We start from the raw sequence: 24,453 nt of genomic DNA, 5'->3' as shown, positions 1-24,453 counted from the left end.
ATGACACCTTTTGGAAAAACACATTTTGCCTGAGCAACTAGTGATTATTTTCACTTATGTTAAGGACAGGAACGTCATTTTTTATTTGCTATAATAAGACATTTTATGCATTTTAAAATGAAAGCATACAGAAATGGTGGTACTGTAAATCATCCTCCTATTGACCTAATTTCTCTGTTTTCATAATTTCTAGAGGTGGTCATTTTGTACAGCATGAATATGCAAAACTCCTTTAGTGTTAAAGTAGGTCACGCATTATAACCAGTTGCTTAACAAATATCTACTAATTTTATTTGTTTTCTGCTGCTTTATTGTGAGAATCTTAGTCTAATTTACACAATAGCAATATTTCCCATCCTATGTTGCATATTGCTTTAAAATTTATCTCTTGTATTTAAGCCCATAGTGTAGTGATCACACACTTTTACTGTCTTATACTTTTCCTTTCAGTATCTCAAATAATAATGATTTAAGAATTAGAAAGTAGTGTGATTCTGATACTCAACAAAAATCTATAGAGATTATATTTTTAAGCTACTTAGTGATAATTTAATATATTTTGAAATCAGGAAAATTTACTTAATAGCAGAAAATGTTTAGCTGCCGCATGCCAACTTTTAAATGTAGTGAAATAATTGCTTTACACTGATTTGTCCATAATAAAATTCAGCAGCTGGAACATGTTGGCATGTGATGTTATGGCTTCACTGTATCAATATCATTTTCTTTATGGAGGATATTTGAAAAAAGAAGTAAAAGGGCAGCAGAATACAAAACTTACCTTCTCTGTTTTCAATACTTGGTTCCAGTATCACCTGGAGAGAAAGTCATTGATCTGGCAGGTTTGCTGAAGCAGTTAGGTCGTTCCCTTTTGAAATGCATGTTTTGCCATTCCTGCTTCAGACTTCAGATCTAAAACTGTTCCCAGCAGCAGGAACAGTCCTCCCCCATACCCGGATCCTAAGGCTGTCCTGTTCTACTGAAAAAGTTTGCAGCTGTGAAGTTACTTGCATTTTTGCCTGTTATGAGGGAATGTCTTTGTAAAAGGTATTACTTAATCCCAAGAAATGCATATTATGTAAAGGTGCATTGGGATCAGTTTCCAAAAATTCAGACAACTCCACCAGGCTGAACAAAATACTTACTGACGTTTTGAAAATTGTTTTTTCCTGTAAAGAAAATAAATTCCAGGAATTTTATTTTTCCTCCCCTCTCCCATATAGGCTACTGCTGCTTAAGGCAGTTTATTAAGAATGTTTGTTCTGTGCAGGGAGCACAGGTTGCCAGCAAACCTGAATCCCACGGCTTTGCTTAGCTGTGGAAAAGAAAAATGGACCTTATATCAGTAATTGTTATCATAGCGAGTTCTCCATCAAGACTGTTTCACAGAATATGCTAGTCCGTAACATTTAATCATTTCAACATATGACTTATATTAAGGGGCTATTCAGGGGTAATATGTATCATTAATATTTCATTTAAGGAATGAAAGTCCCTTAGAGATTGAAAAGGTACAATGTTTATAGACTTTGAGATCCCTTTTGTGTGGAATGTAATTCCCATTATACATGAGGAGAAATGAAATGTTTCTTTTGAGCAAGACCAGAAGGTTTCAGTTTATGGGTGAAACTGAAATTGTGTTTCTTGATGCTGTAGTTCTGCTTGCAACAGCACAGGTTTTAGTTTGTCCCTAGATTTCATCGACTTCATTAAATAACGGAATAGCTTAAGCAACTTTATAGTGTTTGAACCTCTTACAGTTCTCTGTATGCTGCATTATTTGTGCCTACTCTAAGGTGATTATGATGTAGCTAAAGAGTCTTGTATAGATTGTGAATGCTTTGCTTCCCTTTGAGCTTTATGAATACTTGTGATTATTTCCCTAATGCTTTCTGCAACTTTCTGGGGTTTTTTTAATCTCTTTTCTTCTTCTTTTATGCAACGAACAGTTCATATGTGAAGCACAGAATGTGTATGTTTATATTTATACATACATGCACACACACACATACATAGATTAATGGCTTTGAAACCCATGCACAGTTACGTCACATTTGTGGCTGTAAACAAATATGTGGGGAAAATGTATTAACGGGAGGATGTTCATCTGGTGGGATTCGCTATAGCTCTGTTAAAGTCAGTGGAGCTGCACCAACCTGTACTTGCTGAGCAGCTCCCCTGAGGAATTCTGTACAATTTTAAGAGTTCTCATGTACAAACAAGGGCTAAGTTCTGCTCAGTTTGAAGTTAGTGGCAAAACTGTGATTCACTCCAAGGTGGGAAGGACGGGACCTTATGCACGAATATATATACACAGACAAAACATTAATCATAAATTTGAAATGGTATTATTTTGACATGTTCAGATTTGTGTCTCCTCTTGAACTGCACTGTTCTGCAGTGTATTAAGTCATGCAATATTAGAAGTTCTTTTGATGAAATCAGTAAAATCTTTAACATTCATTATCCAATGTGAAAACTGCTTTTCAATTTGTAAAGTAATTCAGCGACAGGACATCATATTTAGTTATTTTTCTCTTTAAACCATTTTCACAAGGCATATATGACTGTAAAATGAAAATTTTGGGGCATTAGTATTGTGACTATAAAGGTATGTTACAAGAAAGGATACATAATGTTAAACAGCCTTGAAGAACGTCTGGGTTGAGATTGTGTGGCATAACAATTGAAATAAATAATAATGTTTGCTTTTACAGTTTCATACTTCACACTGCGATGTGAACTTTATATACTGCGGTATGTTACAAAAATGTCCTCCAACTCTAAATGTTAAAATGAATCAACAGTAATATAGAAAAGAACCTCTGATCAACCCAAGTTTACTGTTCTGTCAAAAATAGTAGAGAAATGAACAAACAGAAAATCTTTATGGTGCTAAATTACCTCGTCACTTGATGAATACTTAGATTAATGTTGTCTGTGCTTTTTCTTGTATCCAATTAATGGTATACAACCGAATACAAGATTGTTCTTTATTTAATCTTCACTTTCAGTTTGTCTGTTAGTGATGGATGAGAACTTGTAACTATGAGTGATCAATAGAAAAATAACCTTATGTCACGCAGCCAGCAGTAGCTTTACATGCAGAGCAAAGCAAGCAAGTGGTTGTCACACTCTGGAAATGAGTGTGCTGCCCCCCAGGAAACCCCTCTGTTCAGAAAGCAGGGCTTGCCGAGCAGAGCAGAGGCTATTCTGAGCTGTGTTTGCTGTCGTAACACCTTTCGACTGGCTCGGTTTGCCTCTTTCACCTTGCACCTGATCTCAGACTGGCTGAGCGCCCTAACTCCCCGTGGAAGGCAATGGGTATGTAGATACATGTGTTGTGTACGCACACGTAAGCAAAGGGTTAAAAACACACGCAGTGCACACATACATATTCGTATGCATTTTAGTGTCTGTATTTGCGCATGTTGATTATATTCAAATTTGCTTAAATTAACCCTCAGCGGTGAAGTATGAATAAAGCTGTACTGTATTCAGCATGTACTTGTTGTCTGATGTTATATGAGGTAATTAGTTTGTGGTTTGCCCTGCAATACAGTGTTTCAGAATTTGGACTCTAGTGAAAGAGGAGCTAACGATGTTTGTGCTAAGGCCTCTTCATTTTGTTAGTTGCACTATGATATTGTAAATATTGGCACATTTACAACATAAGTTTAAGATTTTACAAAGTTATGCATACAATTATTTTTTTTAAAGAAAAGTGCTTGGATATTTGCTTTTTAAAATATACCATTTTTGTATTAATGTGATGCAGGAAACCAAAAAGAAAGCTGTTGATTTATCAACAAAAAATGTAAAACTTGCAAAAATAAATGCCGATGAATGTTTTATTTCATATAATCAGCTGAAGAAAATCACCTTCATTTTTGTGCCGTTGTTTCATCATACTGTGTTGTACTTGTGTTTCATATTTGACCATGTCATCCTGGTTGCAATTTGTTGTTTCGCTAGATTTAACATTACTGTAGATTATTGTAAGCGATGTAATAAATATATTTAAAAAATACACACTGTTCAGTGAGTTTATTTTGGAAACATGATTAACAGGCTTTAAAAAAATACTTGCAGTTGGTATTGCTTGTTCATTTTGGATCACCGTTGTCCATCTAACAGTTCACTTAGTATAAGCATATGGGATTCATGCATCCTAATGGGTTCCTTTAAATAGTAGATGCATTCCGTGCCTTTGTAAATAATAAACTCTGGACTCTAGTGTGTAGATGCAAAAGATCCTTCAAGGAAGAATTTGGTTTCTAACGGGTCTTTTGGAGATGGTAAATATACCTGCCTTGAATTGCTTATGGGTAAGTTTGTGTGCACACGACGGGATAGATTTGAAGTACGAAGTGGAAAATTAATAGACAATCCAAAGCAAGGTACCAGCTCCCTGCTGACAGCTCAGCTACAGCAGCACTCCTCTTAAGACAAGTATTAGGAAAATATGCCTGTGAAAAGCTAAGAGTACTGAAACACACCCACGGTGTTTTAAAATAAGCACCTTGTTTTCTTGATATATCTTTCCACTCTTTAAAAATACCTATCTATGGCCTAATTTTATTTTTTGTTTGGTGAGGGCGGGGGAAGAGAGACGTTACAATTTCTGACATGTCATCTGCCAGGCTGATGCTTCAGCTGATGTTCAGACACTCTCCTAGAGGGATCTGTTAGCCTGATAAAAGTTCTAGTTTTGAAACCCTCCTGGTTGCTGGTAAATAGGTCTGCCTAAAAAAGGTGTACAGACATAGAAAGGAAACAGTACTACAGAAATGAGGAAGAGTAGGAACAAAATAGTTGAGGTTTCTGCCTCTACCAAGTAACAGCTAAGAATACCAGAAGAGCTTTTAAAATACAACTCAAATAGATTAGAAATAAAAGTGGTGATTGTGCTGTGCCCTTAATTAGGTGGAAGAAATAAGAACCTCATTTGATGTCCTTTCAATTTTTATTCTGTAGTTGAGTGGAAAATTTTACCTGTGTATAACTTGAGAAAAGGAAAAAGAAAACCTTCACATTGCATCACTGCACATGTAACTTTTTATGTTAACCACAGTATGGATACAGTAATGACAGGTCAACTTCCGATACCATGAATCTGATACTTTTTTTTTTTTAGATCATCAATCTTTTCTGGAGGATGCCAAAGGTTGAATGAGCCTACAGTCTGAATTATGGCTCAGCTTTGGAAGCAGCTGTTAGGAGCTAGCGGAGGTTAGATTTAAATTTACCGTTAAATACCATATAGGAAACTACGTTGGTCTTTCAGAATTGCCTTGTTACACAAATGAAATGAGTGTATAAGCAGTCGACACTGCAGCTTAATAAGAGGATCCTAATAAACAAAGTGCCTCAATGTGAAAATTTAACTTCAGTCTGTCAGCTCCGTTTCCTTGCAAACTCTCCCATTTGTCCCTCTGTCCCTCAAAGAAGAAAACCAATACAAGTTCCTGAATGACACACGCTGGATTATTGCTTGTGTTGTTTGAACTTACCTCTTCTCCAAGCTGTGTAAATCCTGAATTGCGTAAATGAACAAAAAAATATCATTTCCCTATGTAGGACCTCTCTTAAGTCAAGTGTCCGACAAGACAGGGCAGGATGTAGAACTGTGGAGAAGTAGCAGGTTTGCATACATTTTTTTATTGTTCCTTTCCAGATGAAGCAGTTTATAAATAAATTTGGATCTTATGTGTCAGTTTAGTGCAGTGTCCAAATTTGAAAAGAAAACAATTGCATCGTTTCCCTTTCTATACATTGAATTCCATTGGCTTCCATTCTTTCGGCCTGAAGATTGTGGATTTGATGTTTCTCCATGAAGTAATTTTTTGCCAGCTCTGTACTGTTTACATGAAAACTTTTTTCCCCGTCTCAGCTGGCTGGGCCAAAAAGTATGAGTGATTAAACAAGAGAAAATCAAAAACATTTTTCACTGGATAGAGTTGGGAGAGGAAGTTTTAGTGTAACCCTTTGCTTCTCTCTGAATAATAAAAAAATGAGTTTGTCTTCTTAAAAGTTGCGTCAAAATATATTATTTTACTCTTTTAAACCAGCTATCCTCTGCTTTACCTTTTGTTCTCTGGAGATGTACCATTTTGTTGTATTGACTCACTTATTTCTTGCTTAACACTTACATATTACATATGTACACTGTTACATATTACAGGAATTTTTTGAGCCCTTCAAAGTCCTTCAAAGCTAATACCTGCACTAGACTGTTGTCTTTATTTTACCATTAAGTGTGATGATCTTTAGGCTAAGGAATTGACTATGTCAGGAATTCATGACGGCTACCTTGCAAAGGTTATTTATAACCAGACTGAACACTAGTATGGGCTCCAAAAGAGGTGAGCGTGGTTGCTTAACTGCTTAGTTTTGGTTTTAATGCTATTTATCCTTGCTGAGTTGAACTTCATCTTACATGTATTACTGACACACATAGCTTTTTGTATGTTTTTTAAATTCTGTAGAATTCTTCGGAATAGGAGAGGCATCATTTAAAGACATTAATAATACGCTTATCCTGAGCCTCCTTTCTGAATTTACACTTCGTTTACTAATTTTAATCTTCACTTCATTAAGCCCGTTTCTAAAAGAGCAGAACTCTGCATGAGATCCAAACTTAGCGTTACACCTGTGTGCATTTCTGTTACTCACATTTCATCCAGATGCTTCCTTCATGCTAGGAAAATACAAAGGAATCTATTGTTGAGAGACTTTGTAGACTCCATATGCGCTAATAAAGGTTTTGAGAGGTTTGGAAAATATAATGCAGTGTTTGGGGTTTAAGATTCAGGAATCTGAATTGCATTAACAAACTTCCTAGTCATACTTGTTTAAGTTTCTTTTCATAACTGCTGGTACTGGTAGTCCACAAGAGTAATTCCTGCTGTTTAGTTGGAGTGGGAATTTAAGATTAATTTAGGACAAAGGTGAGTATGGGGAGAGAGAAATTACAGTAATATTTATTTTACTGCCTTTTTTTCATGGATTTAGCACAATTTCCACTGAGATACAAACTATTTACAAAGCAGTTGCTAAATAAATCTCCCAGTGAGACATGGATGAAACTCTATAGCACTAATGTTTCCATTCACATCAATGAGATGTGTGGTGTGCTGGCCATCTGTTATATAAACCTGAATAGGATCTGAAATCCTTACACCAAAGACCTGATTTTTTTATGCCATCGCTTTTATGGAGGTGTGCCATAAAAATGGCCATGTGCTGGCAACCTGTGCAACTGGACCCCTTTAAATCTGTGTAAAAGTGATGACGTTTCAAGCACCTCAGCATCTCTTAAAATTAAAACAGCTAATTGCATTAAGGTCTGTGCGTTGAAGAGATTATACTCTTGCTTAGAGTTTGTTTTTCCCCCCTCCCCATCTGCAATATCTCTGATGGGGTCCACAGCTGTGAGAGCAACAGTGTGCACGACAGACTGCCTCACGATTGGCAAGCCAACTGGAAGGAACACCGAGACCCACAAGGATTGCTGGACCCGGAGGGCTTTCAGCTTGTGAGAACAACGAGCTAATTAAAGTCTAAATAAATGGAATGTCCCTCTAGCTGAAGTAAAGATAAATAAATAAATGCCTGCGTGTTGTTCCAGAGGACTGAATAAAGATGAAAATATTTGTCTCGTGTTTACCTAGTAACGTCTCTTTAATTGTGAAAGGGAGTCCGTCAGCACACTTGGTGAATATATGCAAATGTACAGTTCCTGATTTCTTTTTAATCTGTTGTTTTAATAGGAGGGGTTCAGCAAAGGTAATGAAAAGTATGTGTTTTCTTCCTATTTTTCAATTTGTTTAAAAATTTTAAAGTTTTACAAATCTCAGTATGTGTTTTTAGCAAATGTCTTCTTAGCTACTGCTACCTTGTCACTGGCAAGCTCTGCTTCTGCTCACACGCTGGTGCTTCACACGCAGATCTCACTGAAGGGGCTGTATGCTTTGTTTGCAGACCTATGGTACGGTATATGCTACTAATGCATCACTTTAGTTCTTCTTCAGTTATGAATATCATCTTAGCCTTCCCATCCTTATGTGGTGTCAATAAGAAAAGAAATAGGGGCACTTAAAAAATTGATCTCATATTGATGTTTTATTTCCTTTAAATTTTCTACGGGCCATTTTTTTTTCAGTTTGTTTAACTAAACCTAGGCTAAATACATATTCAGGGAGCTATACCTAAGACAGATATTTAGGAGTGAATTTAATTTCAGCCATGTGTAGGCCATTAAGACTATTTGTATTTAAAGTGAAGCACTTGCTGAACCGTTTTGCTGAAATGGGCCCTCAAAGGAGTTTAATTTTGGAAGGACTCAGCAGTCGCAGTTCTCAGCTAAACCTCGTCTTGAGGGTCCTTGAGAAATTAGGTTCCCAAATAGAAATTTGAGTCTCTGTAGGCACTCATTCTGAGAAGATGTGGCCACCGAGTTAGGTCTCGATTTTCGCGTCTCCCATTCTCACAAATGAGAACAATGGGTGCGAGACTCCGTAAAGAGGCCGTCAGACTGCTAAAGAAAGCTGCAGCGGTGTGTAGTCAGCGATCTTGACCTAACATCTGCTGAAAAGTGTAATCTCACTATTTAAAATGCAAAAAACTGAATAAAGTAGTTGTTTGATAATCTGTTGAAAATCTAGCACTAACCTTCTTCTGTTGTACCCCTTAAATGTTGTAAAGATTCATTCCTGATTGTATATGTAACGAATATTAAACATATTTAAATGATAATTCCTTTAAGAAAATACTGTGGAGTGGGAAAAGAAGTAAGAAATTGGATATCTGGTCTAAGAAAACAAACAGACACAGCAGAATGAGTAGAGAAAACATGTTTTTCTGCTTATTTTACAAGCAGGAGTGTAAAGGAAACCATACTCTCATTACATGTGTATAAAAATAGGCTTTGAGAGTGACTTCTCCAGGCATGAGAACTCCTAGCATTTTCCCGTTACCTTGATCCTCATCTGCTCATTTGTTCACCAGAGGTAAGTTTTTACTGAGACATCCCACAGAGTTTAGCACAGGAATAGCAAATACATAAACACGTCCTGATCATGAAACAAGGGCAGCAATATCTTAGCGAACTGCATAAAATCAGTCAGTGCTTACTTCTGTTGTCAAGAGGCAGCAAAAGTAGTCCAAAAACTGATTAATGCAATTTTTAGTTCTGGTCAAAGCTCAGAAGAAATGCTTGGATGGATGAAAAGAATGAGCTGGGGTTGATTAAAAGAAAAAAAGGCCAAAGAATCACTTGGTAGATGGGTTGTGCAAGCTCTCAGGATTATTTAGTGAAAAATAGGCCAAGTTCAGCCTTTGTCTAAATCATCTGACCTTAATCTGTTGTAGGAGAAATTAAAAGTTAGTCTGTTCAAATTAACTCAGCGTACTGGCCAGCTTTTAACTCTGCTGACTGCCTTCTCCCTGGCTCCGTACTCTGCAAAAATCGCAACTGCTGCATCGTTAGTTATTCTTGCTCCAGTCGTCGGCTGTGCTGTGCGGTGGCAGAGGAGAGAGATCATTCCAAAGAAGCTGTATTAAATTTGTAAAGTGGATTGGCACCCTGATTGTGAGCATCTAGATACCTTGCAAACACAGATAAAGAGCTGATAGTGTTAGTTATATGCAGTACAGCCTGCCATTTATGTAATATGTAGATTGAAGGAGGTAATTAAATACTGCAGCACTTGGTAACCTTTCAGCATGCGAACTATGTGAACCCGAGAAAGTTTTAATTTTGGAAATCCTCTGAATAATTCTCACTTATGTTGCAAGACGAGGACCTGAGGAAATGCTCAGTTTTGCTGTAAGTTTAAAGGGCCACTGTTAGATTTGTAGCTTCTTCTGATTTCCTTTGAAGATGGGAGAATCCTGAAGATACATTTGTATAATTGTTACGCAGCACAGGATAAAAGTTTTGGGTGAAATCCAGTCCATCTCATATGTCTGTGTAGTTTCATCCATCTAGATGCATGATGAAGCGGTCTTCCTAAAGTACATGCCTCGAGGCCGTACGTAACTGATAGACATTGATAGGTGCTTTGGAAGGCTTCCCTAGTGAGATCCTGCCTGCTATACTTTTGGCATCGAAGCTCCGTGGCTACGAGTCTCCTTCTAGAGACTAGACATACCGTCCTCCCCACATTAACTGTATAGGCAAACGTAGACACTTGCTGTATAAGTACTTAAAACCGAGGTACAGACTCATGCCTCCAGTGAGCTGTACTCAATCAAATGCTTTTCCAAAAACGCAAATGTTATTCACCCTGACATTTTATTTCCTTCACATATTGCCATAATGATTTCTCCCTTCTAGAACACAACTGGGGAGTATTTCACCAGAGGGAGGTTTGCAAAAGTGAGGAATTCTGCCCATAACAAATCCAACTTCAGTGAAAACAGACGTTCCTGCTTCTAGTGCCTGCTGGGTTAACGGTGTTGCTGAGAAAACAGTCTCCTGCCTGCAGAGGGCATACAGCTCCTCAGTTTTCCCTGCCAAAATGTGTGTGGAATAGGGAGAAACTAATGGACCATACATAAAAGTGTTGCTGCACATTGCTGCACATGATGGATCAGGGATATCTCCATGTACGTGGGGGTACCAAAAGTGTAATTTCAGTGGAAAAACTGGCCTCTTCCCAAGCATCCACATATCCCTCCACCAAAGTAAATTGATACTTTACATAGGGAACACTGAAGCCTCTCCAGGACGTGTGTCCAGCAGGAACGTGCTGCAGGTACTCGTGCTCCTTAAAAATCATCTGTTTTCATTTGTGTCTCTCCATTTCCAGAGCTCCCAACACAGTGGCTCCTCTACCTCATTAGCATCCACCAAAGTTTGCAGCTCTATGGATGAAAATGATGGACCTGCAGAAGGTAACATTTGAAGGCTGACATTTCAAAGCAGTCAATGTAGTGATAACAGCAGCTGTGTAGGAAATGAGTCATTCTTCCTGCCAGAGAAGGTGGGAGCATCGCGGGCTGGATGACTGTCTGTGAGGAGGCTTGTCAGTCTTAGCAAACCAGCTAGGTTCACTCTGGATCAGATTTGATCTGGACACCGCTACTCAGAGGTGGGTTTTTTGCAGGATACTCGAGATACTAGTTCTGCAGGTGACACAGTGTGGACTGGATTATTTCAGTAATTTTTTGTCTCATCTGTCATGGTACTAAAGAACATGGTACTGCAGCCCTGGGTCTTTACTCAAAAATGATTAGTCTCACACCGTACTAAGGCTTTGTGCAAGTTGGCTAAGAGATAGTGTCTGCTCAAATACTGCCAGTTCACACGCACGTATACGTAAGTGTGTGTGTATGTTCCTGTCTGACAGTAACTCTTCATGCTGCCTGTGAATTCAGGCAAACCCCAGCCTCCTTGTAGCATAACAGTCACTTCTAATACTAAACTGGAACAAAGGAGAGAGAAAGATACAGTTAAAGGCGCTGTCTTAAAGAGTGTAAATTCAAGTCACATTTCTGAGGCTTTTTTTTTTTTAACATTACAGTATTTATATAGTAGTTTGTATCAGCTGCAGTTTACAGTCAGCTTTGAGAGGCATGTTAGGTATTTGTAACACACTATTTCAGATACATTTAAAAATAATGGTACATGAATGAGCACTAAAACGCATGAAACTACAAACTTTTCTTATGCTTAGACACTGTGTAATGCAATTTTACCTAAACATCTGGTGCCCAGGTTGCATGCGAGGTAGTATTATTGAGAACATTTGTTTAAAAACTAAATATTTAATATTGGGGGAGGGGGAGAACTAGCACTTAGCACATGAGGAGTTTTATGGATGTCTCAGTTTACAGGATGTAATAAAATAAGTGCTTGAGTGTTGGACTTCTTTGGTACATATATTTAATCATGCTGTGTCAAGGAGTTCCAACCCTTTTTGGAGGCTGGTCTGCGCTTGTGCAGATCACAGAGGCCTTTTCATAATTAAAAAAATACAATTTTGGTTTTGTCCTGGGGGCATATTGCAATGGGAATGGTAAACTATGTAACACTTGAATGGTGGTATGTTTGAGCCCCCAGAAGTCTTATTTTTCATTATTGTATCTGTGTGAAACCTGTTGAGTATATACAATGTCAGCAGCATGGTTTCACTGTACAGTAAGTGAGATACTGACTCTGAATGGTTTCCAGGCTCCTAAACCATAGACTTAAAATGCATGTTATGTGCAACATCTGTGTTTCCTTCACTAACAATAAAAATGTACTAATGATTCTTTCAGAAGTGTTGGAGGAAGGTTTCCAGGTTCCAGCATCGATAGCAGAGCGATATAAAGTTGGAAGGACTATAGGAGATGGAAATTTTGCTATTGTGAAGGAGTGTATAGAAAGGTGAGGAGGATAATATGCTTATTACTGTAAAAATAATCATTACTGTCATGCTTTTTCTAGATCATGTCTTTATTTGTAGAATATAGGACGTGTAATAAGGTAATGTCTCAATGCCAGATGGAAAAACTAGACTAATGCCCTCTCATATGAAAAAAAAAGTGAGTCCAAGGGACAATCTATGAATTTAGTTCTTTGTGGGTTTTATATGTTTTTTCTTCTGCTGCACCCCGCATGATTTTACCAGTTCTTTGTGTCAAATCTTTCTTGTTGCACTGAAATAACATCTTTTCTTGCAGTATATTCTTGCAACTCTCCCTTTACATGAGACCGATGAAACATTCCACGTGTAGGAGCATTCTGTAAAGATGTCAGGAATTTTTGTGTGTGCGGTGTAGTGATGGTGGTCAGCACAAAGAGCTGACTTTGGATCCATCTATTCTGCCATCCTGACACTGAGGAGTAACCTCTTCCATGTTTATCTTTAATTAAATGGGCATCTACCTCCTGCTTGCCTGCTTTATGCCATTATATGAGCTCCATGCAACTTCAGGAGCCTGCACTGCAGACATCAAAATCTAACTAACTCCTTCAGTGCCCTTTACTGTTAAGAGGTGAGAACAGTCACCCTTAAAGACTGATTTTAGATGTCCACTCCAGATTAGAGAAGTCACGAGTCACCTCAAACGTCAGTGTTGCTGAAAGTGTCCAGGTTGACTGGCTCAGGTGTCAGTGTCTAAATCTGGTCAGGCAGGTCATGAACCAGGTTTGAACTGGCTCTACCCAATGTTAAGAGTGTAGAAAATAGAGAATAAAGACAGAAGTGCTCTGAGGAGAACTGCAGGAGCCTTTTGGTGTTATTGGTAAAAATAGGAGAATATGGGGTAAAAAAGTCAGAAGGTACCTGTATGCGAAATGATTGTAAGATTGCTCATGTTAGATAGTAGCAGTGCAGAGAAGGCAAAAAACTGCCAGAGCTAGAGATGTCCGAAAGAAAGAAAAATAGAGATGTCAAGGTCTGATAACGAAATTCCACAAGTTTTATATCCCCTATTACCATATCCTAGAGAGAAGACTCTTACAGAAGACTGTAACCTCACCTTTGGGCTCAAAGAAAGAACTTTTGCTCTTTAGCCTGTAAGAATGTGATATTAACCCTAGAGAGTAAGTCAAGATTAGATGTCATGGCAGATGATGATAAATTAGCTTGGCTGGTTTTAAACTAGTCTCTTTGGAAAAAAACAGGTCCCACTCTGCATCTGAAAGAGTCTGGCAAGTCGGAGACCATGAAGACAGCTGTTGGGGAAAGGGGGAAGAGTGGATTTTGTATCAGCTGACAGTGTGCTTGTGGGACTTGGCCAAAGCTCTTGTGAGGCCTTTAGAGCTCTGTCAGAGTGAGTTCATGGTGGAGCTGGTCATCCAGAGGGCGATAGCTGTTCAGATCAAACCCCAGGGTCTGAACACTAAACTGGGGAATATGGAAACCTAAAGGAAGCAAAGCAAAACAATATGAAAACAGGAAAGCACTGTAAAACCCTATGGAGGGGGCATGACTGATGAAAAACGTGGGTGAAAACATATAACTAAGAAAAGAGAAAAAGGCAAGCTAAAAGTAAAGTGAGTAGTGACTGAGAGAAACAGATTACAAGGCAAAATAAAAAAAGGTTAAGGTTTTGATACACTGTCATTCAGCTGAAAATGCCAGTTGTGCTGAGAGACAGTTCAAATGTGCTAGTGTGCATTTTACAACTCTTTCTCAAGCTGAGAGAAAAGACATGAACAAAATTAAATATAGGTCCCACCACACCTAAAAATAATACTGATTACAATATCCTCGAGAGCTTAAATGAAAACTGTTTCCTGTCCTCTCATCTATCCCACTGGTCCCAGAAGTATCAGCTAACACGACATATCTAGTGAATATGGGCTCAAATAGCGTGATTACTCAGGTATTCCCAGATACATGCTCTTATGGTCTCTGAGCTATACCATTCCGTAGATCCCATTTATATCAGAGAGTTACTACTTTGGGAGAGCTTGAAAATTAAAGTAGAATTATTTCTGTTAGTTTCCGCTTCTAAAGCAGTATACCCTTGCCATCACAAGTGTGGAAGGAGAAATTAAAGTCTCAGAGGGTAAATTAAAGCCAGTACATGTAAAACCCCTTCAAAAACATTCTTCACAGTCTTTCTAAGCAAAAAACACCTCACTTCAAAGTCTGATATGTCCATCATTTGCAGAGCCAGAATTGATGGGGTGATACTTGGGACAGAGGACTTTTCCACTTTCTTCTGACATACAATTCCTGTGTGCATTAGACTTCAAAGGAATAGCGCCATGAGGTGTTAAGCAAGTAGGAATGGGTCTTGTTACACATCTTCACTGATCACATGGATACTTCTTCTCCATAGCTGTGGAGACCAGCCCATGTGCACTGGTTAGCCACTCTGATGCTTCAAATGCGTTCACAGGCGTTTTCCTCTGACAACAAACAGTCCAAATACAAGCCAAAAACCATCTTCAAAATTTTCACGTGAGGACTTCTAAATCCCATTCAGTGCATCTGTGAATGCACAGGCACAGACACACACACAAGTACATTTAATGCACACGCAAAAATAATGAAGATAGATTTTTGTCTCCAGTGCAATGGAAATGTCTGTGAACTTTGCAAAAGGTTAAAACAGCCAGGGAATGTGGCACGGAGCCCTGTTATGAACTAGAGGTCTAACGCTGTGCCCTGCAGTAGTGCGGTTGGTCCAGACTTTTATTCAGCCATAAGGTGTTTCCTACTTCGTGTGGCACCTTTTTATTGTATGGGTTGAGTGATAGGTGAGAGGTGATATGCCCGTTTCACGGTGAGTTTCTGGCATGGCCGTGCATATTTTTTGGCGGGTGTGTAAGTTGCAGTGCTGCTGACAGCCTGCGGTTCTGCAGCTTTTTAGGGGAAAGGATTTGCATTATCTTAGCTTTAATTTTCTTTTTACCAAAACAAAGAGCAGTCAGAGTTGTCGTCTGCTCGTTACATATCTGCTCCATCGTATGCGTAATTTGTCCTGCGGTGTTTTTATATGTGTTCATTTGTAACTTTCAGATACTTCCAAATTCTGACATTTCCTCACTAGCTCAGATTTCCCAGTGTTTTGGAGTACATGGAATCTCCCATGGCCAACAAAAACTATCAATTTCCTTTCTCATGACAGAAAGGAAGCATTCCTACGGCAACTAAGCAGCTTGAAAGAGACTCCTATTGAAAGAGGGCATATTTTGTCTGAGTTTGAACCCCGGATATCTTAATTTCTAATATTCTTTCTCCTACCTCCTCCTTCCATTCCCCAAAAATAGTGTCCATATCTCTGCCTGTCCCCTCACTGAGCTGGGACTGTAGCCACCAAACAGCAGCACTGGGAAGGGACACCCCACGTGGATTGTGGCTCATTTCTGGGGGCTGTAGCATTAAACCCCTTTGTGGGGGAGTACAGATACAAGAAATTTTTAATCTTTCTTTGCTTAAGTCTTGAACAGTGATGCTGTACTTTTTTTCCAAGTCATAAACATCATCATCCAGTGTGATTTCTTTGCACAGCCTTTTAATTGATGTCTTAATACAGGCTGTCTTTGGTCCCTGCTGACCTGGGAACTCAAACAGAATCAATATTTTGTTTTTTTTCTTTTTCTTTTTACTGAAGTCCCCATTTTCCCTTAAATTAATACCTAGTGGTATATTATTGCCAGAGGATGCTTAAATATGGCAATGAAAATGCCCAGTCATTTTCCTAATGCAGTGCTTTCAGTTTATGACTCACTTTGCATGTCCTATTTGACAGACTGTGCACACTTTTAGGCACGTTCATTTCTCTGTTTAACTTATTATGCATCAATTTAATGTATCAGTTTAACTATGTTTTCCTAAATGAAGAATGAAAAAAAAGTCACCCCATATGCTTGAGAGGTTTTTTTTTTCTTTATTTTTTAACCAAACATATGCCTAAGGGCAATGTAATAGACTTTTGTAAACTGTTTAGATTTTTATTACAAAATGAAAGTGTTTCAGTAAGAGCTTTTTCTTATATTAACCATTCTCCGTTTAACTTTATAGTGAAACTAGAGCTTGTGAACAGAGCTTTTTGGTTTCATCCTTACAGCCATCTTTTGGTTTTGTATCTTGATTAGGAAATGGAAGTTGATGCTGTTAACTTGTCTACACGTTTATTTTTCTGTGTTACCGTTCTATATAATAAATATCTATATATATGTTGTAGTGATAAATATCATATGGTTTCAAAAAAAAACCACTTAAAAGGAAATGTGTTCTCATCCTGAACTAATTCTCTATAATTTCTTACTGTCTCCAGAACCTTTCATATTCTGTCCTATAAACATCATATTTAACTCTGCTAAATATCATATACTTACTTAATCCATAAAACATTATTCCAAGGACTGGCTTTTTTATCATAGGAGTTGTGAGTGCAGATGTGCAAACAAATGACTTTTCATTTTAAATAAAAAATAAAAGTATTTTCCATAGCTTGTATTTTTTTGTATAATAGAAAACAAAACTTTTTGTTTTTGAAAAGATTTGGATCTTTAAATATATATAATATTTTTACATAAAACTGCAGAAGAAATAACAATTACCACTACAAAATGAAAAAATCAAGTGATTTTTTTTTAAAAGACATCAAATGTCTTCATTTTTTACAAAAAATGCTTAATACTTTTTTCTCAGGAACATATATTCAATAAATTTGGCTCAAGTTCACGGTTCCAGTCAAATCCAAGCTTCATTTCTTGACAAAACAAATACTTGAATAGAATTCTTGCCCAGACCTACTGTGCTCAAATGACAAATATAAACTCGACGGAGAAAAATATTCAATGTGATTGAACATACAATGTTTTCTTTTCTTTTTCCTCAGATCAACTGGTAGAGAATATGCTCTGAAAATAATCAAAAAAAGTAAATGTAGAGGAAAAGTAAGTACAAAAAAAATCATATGAGACCAAAAGATTTTTTTTCCCCCCCAAGAAACATTTTGTGAGAGATCAGTTTGTGAAGCTGTCGGTATTTGTCTTCTTCCTGGCAAGTGTTAGAATCTTTTTGGTTGAAGCCTTTGCCTGCCCTCTGGAGACCCTTGAAGTACCAGTATAAAAGGCTGCAATGTGCCTTTCTAGATGCGTGTGTTGACTCTCCAGTTGGTTGGTTGGTTGTGGGCACTCCCCTTGCTCTTTACTCCTGTAATTATGTCCTCTAACTTTCATAATTCCAGATGTTACAGAAAACAGAAAAATAATACTAATAATTTTAACAACACCAGTCACCATGTCTAAACGGTATGCAAGGTTAATCAAATTGATGTCAGTTTTATACCAAGTGACTGTTAGCTTTTGAAATCTGTAACAAAAGGTTCTCTGAGAAGATGCTATCATATTTTTAAATCAAAAGATTCTACATCGCAGAAAAAAATTTAGAAGCTTCCATATTTAACTTTTCTCTGCATCAGAAGCATGTCTTTTCTTCCATTTCTTTTTCTGTGTTCTACTCTCTGTTCTTTCAGTTATCACACTGATGTTTCTAGACATGTTCCTTCTGTATTGCTGGAGGCAACATCTGTTACCTTTTTAAAAAACCCTTAAGAATCCATGCAGGCCCCACTTCTCTCTGCTTTTTCCACTGTGAAAGTTTTTCCCACCAACCCATAGTCATTAAAGATTTCTTTTGTGTGGCAGGAACACATGATCCAGAACGAGGTATCTATTTTAAGACGAGTCAAGCATCCCAATATTGTACTTCTGATTGAGGAGATGGACATGCCAACTGAGTTGTACCTTGTCATGGAACTTGTAAAGGTGAGTATTTTGGAGACAAGCTGCTTATTAAGAATTGTTTCAACCATATTGAGAAATTTCATTGGTACTAAAGCTTACTAAAAATCATGGCATCACAGAATAGTTTAGAATGGAAGGGGTCTCTGAAGGTAGTCTTGTCCAGCACCCTACTGAAAGATGTGTAACCCACTGTCAGATATTTTTTTTATAGCTTTCAAATATTTCAAATATTTGTCTAACTTTCTGTAAGCCACACTCAGAACTGCTCTGTGGACAGTACTTTGGAGATCACCAGTTTTATTTCCTCCCCCCAAAAGAAGTCTCTTTAAAAAGTTTTATCTTAAAGAAACGCACCTGCCTTGAGGTGAATTGAAAATACACCCAGTCCGAATAGCCGTAAATAACAGCCTTCAAAATTCAATATTCTTTGAGAAAATAGAGTTTAATTAAATTTTATTTGTTTATGTTAAATTTAAACAATATTACCTGTCTTTTTTCTCTACTGATTTATATTAACACATTGTCAGGCTTGCCTCCTTAATAATAATCTAAATTTAAGCTGGAGGAGGGGGAAGTGAAAGAGAAAAACCTGCTATTTAAAGCATGGTTCTATTCTGAAAAGTAAGTTTGCGAATGAAGTATTTTATATTTGGGACCCTATTTATTTCTTCGTAGTAACTTCCAGATCTCATGCATTTATTTCACTCACTGGTGGAATTACATATTCAAACTGGATTATGAAAGTCAGACCAGGTCATCTCTTGCCCCCATACTGTCGACAGTACAGTGCAAGAAGTATGAATTTAGCTCTCGGTTCTGATACTAATACACAAGTATGTCACTGTGCATAAAAGGTGGTAAAAATACATTTGAGTAAATTGTACAAATTAGGACAGAAAACTACTGAGGACATCTTGTCCTCCATACTTACTTGAACAGAATACACCTGTTTTTCGCATTCACTAATGGGATTAGCGATTCTCCTTCCTTCCTTAACTATTCTGTGGGAAGGAGATCTTTCCAGCAGCCGCCTCCATTTCTGTATCTTGATCAGCATGTTCTCCTTGGGGCAGCCTATCATGCCTACACCTGGGAAGTCTACAGTTTTAAGTGTTTAAGGACAAAGATTACAATAAAGCTGTGTAGCAGCAGCGTTTCTGTGCAGGCCTGTTGTATGTGCATGCTCCACACTTGTGAGCAAATCAGGCACTCTGAACCCTGGCACCCAGATCACTTCCACTGATCTTAAATTAAAAGTGTTGTCACCTTCAGTAGACATCCTCTGTATCCATGATTAGAAACAGGCACCACCAGAGGTCATGAGAGAAAGCAATTTTGGCAAGCAGGATTGTTATCTGCTTTGCTCTGGTTGTAGGTGGAGATGAGGGGATGCTCTTAATGTAGGCACCTCATTGAGATGTTACATAGGATGATCCCAGGTCCAAGTGTTTCTTAAAGAACTTCTCAATCTCTGGGCTGGAATACGAGAGCAAGGAGAATGAGAAGTTTTTTGTTTTGTTCCATTGTCCCCCCTGCTCCGTGGCAGCAGCGATGACACAAGCCATGTTCCCAGTGCAGAGCTGGGAGGCTGTCACGTGTGGCCCATGGGTGGATGGCCACAGATTTTCCCTGTTCTTGTGGCAGGCTGGGACAGCCTTGTTATCCATGAGAAGCTCAGGCCATGTCCCACAGTTTAGGAGAAGGCAACATTGTCCTCTTAGGTTTGAGTCTGCCAGATGCCCTACTTGGCTTGAGTGGTGCTGTGGAGCTTATGGTCCTGCTAACCCTACTGTCCACCACCTCCAAGCTCTGAGGAAGCACACTGGGACATGCTGGTGGCAAGGAGCTGACAGGGTACCCAGAATCCCCATTTTGTCTGTGATGGAGAGGTTAAATCCTAAGAAAAAAGCAAAATACTGGCACTCTTCCATGCCACGAATCCCTCTGTGTAACCAGTCCCAGAATAATTTCCCCACCGTAGTCACAGCCCTCTCTCACACTCAGGAGTGCAATGTGAAATAGCACAGCTTCAGATCAGATGCCATTAGCCATCTAACACTATTTTAATCATAATTACTGCTCTTTCTATGATGAGTGAGTTCACTCTGAGATCCGTGCTACTGTAGGCTTTTCCCAGTATCCATGAGAGCTTGTTCAAAGGTACCTCAATACTCTTGCACAGCGTTGTAATCTAATGTAGCCACAGCTTCAGTCTGCATTGATAAATCCTTCATCTTGGCCCCATGAGGTGTGCTAAGAAGTAAAAGCTGTGCCTTGTCTAACATGCCAAGATATAAGCACATAGCTGGTTTTATGGGTGCAACCTGCTGTGCTATTCATGCTTAAAAAATGTTCAAACTGTAGTCTCCGGTGGATTTTTAATCAAAGTCCTCTCAGCTAAATAAGAGAGGAGGGGACCGACAACTGTTACGAAATAAATAGCCTAAAAGATGTATATAAAGAAAAACATCCATTATATTCACTTTCTGGAAAAATCTGTTTTCTTGCACTCTTTCTTCTTTACTCTTCAGGATTGCTGCACATACTAAGATATTTATGCTTTTATTATGCTATAGAAGGGCTTTATAGAAGTCTCTGTAGTTCAGGTATCCTAGAGAGCACTGTTTTAATGTTCTTTACTTTTATGTGGAATAATAGAAGGAATTTAGAAGAAATATCCTGATCCTGGGAAGTCAACTTTGTTTCTTTGAAGCAAACATCTATTCCTTAATATTTAATTGGGAAAAAAAGCCTTGTTCTACTCCATGGGCACCAGGGAAGGTATTTCTGGAAAGACATTAATTGTTAATTCACCAATTGCTGACTGTTACCATTTCATAGCGTGCACTGTTAGAATTGATTAACCATCTGTTATTGACTGACTTTTGAAGACCTGACTTTAAATCAAACTCACAGACAGGAAAGAAATTCAAGGAGAAAAGGCTTGATACTGCAGAGCACGGTTTCAGTTAATACCACCCTGCATTAATTGGCAGTAACATGTTTGACATAAGTGACTGCTGCAAATACTGCCCTCACCTCATGGCAGATAGGCCATTCATTGCTTTGTAAAGTGTAAGAAAAAGCACTTCATAAATACAAATATAAACACATTGCAAGTGGTGCTTGTAAAAGGAAGCAAGGACCTGGCTTCTGGCACGTTGCCTTTTTACACAGTGAAACAAAATTGTTATTCAAACCTAACAGGGGTTTGGCCAATTTAACAAGCGAGATTTATTGCAGAGTTTCCTTTACTGCTCCAGGATATGATTTCACTTTCGCAGAAGAAAAGAGAGATTATATCATTTACATAACAAGGTAATAAATAAATAATTGGTTACTGTACTTCCAAGTATACTTCCTCATGTGCGCAGATGATAAAAACTGCATTCAGATGTTGCTGGTCCCATTTTACTCCAGAACAGGGGATTTAAGACTGAAATGTCATCCTGAACTCACCCCTTGTGCCTGAATAAATGATAGTGACCTGCTGTGTGAATCGGCTAAGCAGAACCTTGCAGGTTAAAGTGCTCTTCGGGGAAAGGAAAGTCTGAAAACAATTCTGCCTGATATAGCTGTCAGCTCTGTTAACTCTTTCCAGGATATCACCTCTCTTTTAACTGCAGAGAATCCCACAGACTAAATATATGCTCTCTTTTCTTAGCAGGCTACCTGGTAAGAAACTTTACCGAGTAAAGTAGACTACTTAGATGGAGAAAATTACTCTGCTTCAGATGAGCTTGACCGTCTGTTAATGTGCTCTGCAGCCTCTGTCTTCTGAGTTCAGGTTTCTCTTGCACATGAACATTTGTTCTTTTTCTTCTCACTTCAGGCCAAAGTTTTCCCTTCTCTTTTTAAGGTTCAGCTTCTTTCTTTCTTGCCCCTCATATCTCAGCTTGTACTGTTTTCTTTGTTTGGAGGCAGATCCTTTGCTGATGTTATTGACACTTCTCCTGAGCATCTGGAACATATTAGATAAGACCAAAGATCTGTCTAATCCACTACCTCATGTTAAAAAGCAGCTGGTACAGGGGCTTCACAGGAAGGAGCTTAAGGAAGATAGATTATTTATCCCACGTATTTTGCCACATGCTGATATCTAATACTTAAGGATCAGATAATGCCATGAAGTACATGGTATTGTACTTTTGCCAAATATTTGGCCTTTCTCTCTAATCCTCTATCTGGTTTAGCTTGGCCTTTTATTCCTCCTTTTCCTTGACACTACGTATCTTGAGGTATCTTGATCAGTCACCAGCCAGAGCAAAAGGTTTTGATGTGGTCCAGATTTGACAATGGTTGGCTGCAAGCACTTTCCAAAGCTGGGGTTTTGCATCTACAGTGGGAATAAACCTGCCCTGGCAGACTTCAGCTGCACCTCAACAATGCAAAATTTTTAATAGTTTCCTTGGGTTTTTTTAACAAGTAATGTCTGTTTTGTCAGGTTTGAGTCTTTGGTGGTTGTCTTTTCCTACCTTTTTCTCTGTAGCCATGATTCCTGGAAAAATTCTTTTTTTTGTTTCTTCCCCTGCCTGCTGTCTCTTAGTGAAATCAGTGTTTACTCTGGAGCTGAGCCTTAAAAAAAAACAGCAAATAACTGCTGATAAAATCATGAGAGTTGGCAAAGCTGGGACTCCTCTGTTGCCTTCAGAAAACATCTACTTTTTCTCTAAAATACAGTCTCCTGTGATATTTTTTTTCCTTGATGTTTTGACTGCAGCAGGGATTTTTTGCATTGGTTTTGCAGAATTATCCTTTTCCTCCTCTTTTTTTTTTTTTTTTGTTGGTCTGTGTTTTATTTGTGGTGCTGCTTTGATTTTGGGTGAAGGCCCAATACCTCTGAGTAGTATCTCTCAAAAGATGTTTGTTTTTTCCTCCACTCTGTCAAGCTTCCTCCTTAATCTCTTCTTTAAACTTTTTTTTTTTTGGTCTTTCTCCAAGCACTTGCATGTTCTTCTTCCCACTTGCCAGCTCAGCTCTGGAAATACAGTCCAAATGTCATGGCTGCCTCAGATCCAGGTGAAGATCATTTCAACTTTGAGGACTTCCACTTAATTTTCCTTCTTTTCTTCTTTCTTTCTTTCTCTCTCTTGTTTTCTTGTTTTTCTCTCACTGGCAGTGGCTTTTAGCTGAATTAGCATGATGAGCTGGAAATGGCACAAGCTGCCATCTGTATTTGTAGCTGTGGTGAAATACTAATGTTAATTCTTAAGTGTCTTCCAGTATGGTTGTCTGATATATATGCTGGATAGTTCTTCAGTATTAGCTGCAAGAAGCATCACACTACCAAAATCTTCATATCTTGTGTAGAGAAAGTGGTTTCTAAAATCCACTTTTTCAAAGTTTTATGAGATGGAAACAGACTTTTAAAATACGCTAGCAGTGATGACAGGTAGCTGGTTTGAGTTTGACTCAGAGTTTCTTCGTCTTTCTGGAGTTCAGTCACGCTTTGGGCAAAAATTTCATGTCAGGCTGTTTGTGATTATCATAAAGAGTGGCAAGGGTTGGTACGCGGCGTCGCGACAGGCATGCCAGAAATTTGCAACAGGGGCTCTGAACACACAGGTTGGCAAGTGCTGGACATGTTAAAAAAGCAGCAGCAGGTGGGAATGGTTTGCAGTAGAGACTCCGGCCCCTTGGCTGACCAACTAAGCCATGACAAATGGTTCTGAGTTACTGATATGTTCAGCTGCCATTATGGGGGATGTCATCACAGTACCCATAGTTTATAGCTGCAAGGAAACTGTGCTGCTCCTCCCTCCTCCTCCTCCTCTATAAATGATGCTCCTTGATCTTCCCTAAATTTTTCAGTCCTTTCACAAGCAGTATTGCTCATCTGCCATGGTTATTTTGCTCCAGGGAGGAGATCTTTTTGATGCTATTACTTCCACCAACAAATATACAGAGCGGGATGCCAGTGGGATGCTTTACAATCTGGCCAGTGCCATCAAATATCTTCACAGCCTGAACATTGTCCACAGGGATATCAAGCCGGAGAATCTACTGGTAAGTGAAGATTCAGCTTTTGGTATTGTTGATAACTTGGGAGTGTGTGAGAGAAGGTCTGCGCTTCTCCCTCCTTCCACACACCCGCCAAGTTTATTTCAGTCTTTTAAGTCGTTAGTCTTTTAATTTTAACCTTAGCATTTTAAAGCTCTCCTAAGAAAAACAGCTATCACAAAAAGTACAGTAACATAAGCTGGTACGTCTAGACTGTTCGCCAGGACACAGCGGCAGAGTTGTTCCAG

General features: G+C 38.5%; 1 protein-coding gene across 1 annotated transcript in view; it reads left to right on the top strand.

Annotated features, from left to right (window-relative positions):
* DCLK1 (doublecortin like kinase 1) overlaps window positions 1–24,453 on the top strand; it is a 251,971-nt gene that overhangs the window by 196,263 nt on the left and 31,255 nt on the right. The window contains exons 7-11 of the mRNA XM_050905630.1: window positions 10,815–10,899; window positions 12,268–12,376; window positions 17,296–17,353; window positions 18,107–18,226; window positions 24,065–24,211. Of these exons, the coding sequence (XP_050761587.1) occupies window positions 10,815–10,899; window positions 12,268–12,376; window positions 17,296–17,353; window positions 18,107–18,226; window positions 24,065–24,211 (519 nt within the window). The remainder of the gene's footprint in view (window positions 1–10,814; window positions 10,900–12,267; window positions 12,377–17,295; window positions 17,354–18,106; window positions 18,227–24,064; window positions 24,212–24,453) is intronic.

The sequence above is a fragment of the Gymnogyps californianus genome, chromosome 1, assembly GCF_018139145.2.
Source record: "Gymnogyps californianus isolate 813 chromosome 1, ASM1813914v2, whole genome shotgun sequence".
In the NCBI taxonomy this organism is placed as follows: Eukaryota; Metazoa; Chordata; class Aves; order Accipitriformes; family Cathartidae; genus Gymnogyps; species Gymnogyps californianus.
The sequence above is the reverse complement of the archived record's forward strand: the minus strand, read 5'-3'. Positions and strand labels throughout refer to the sequence as shown.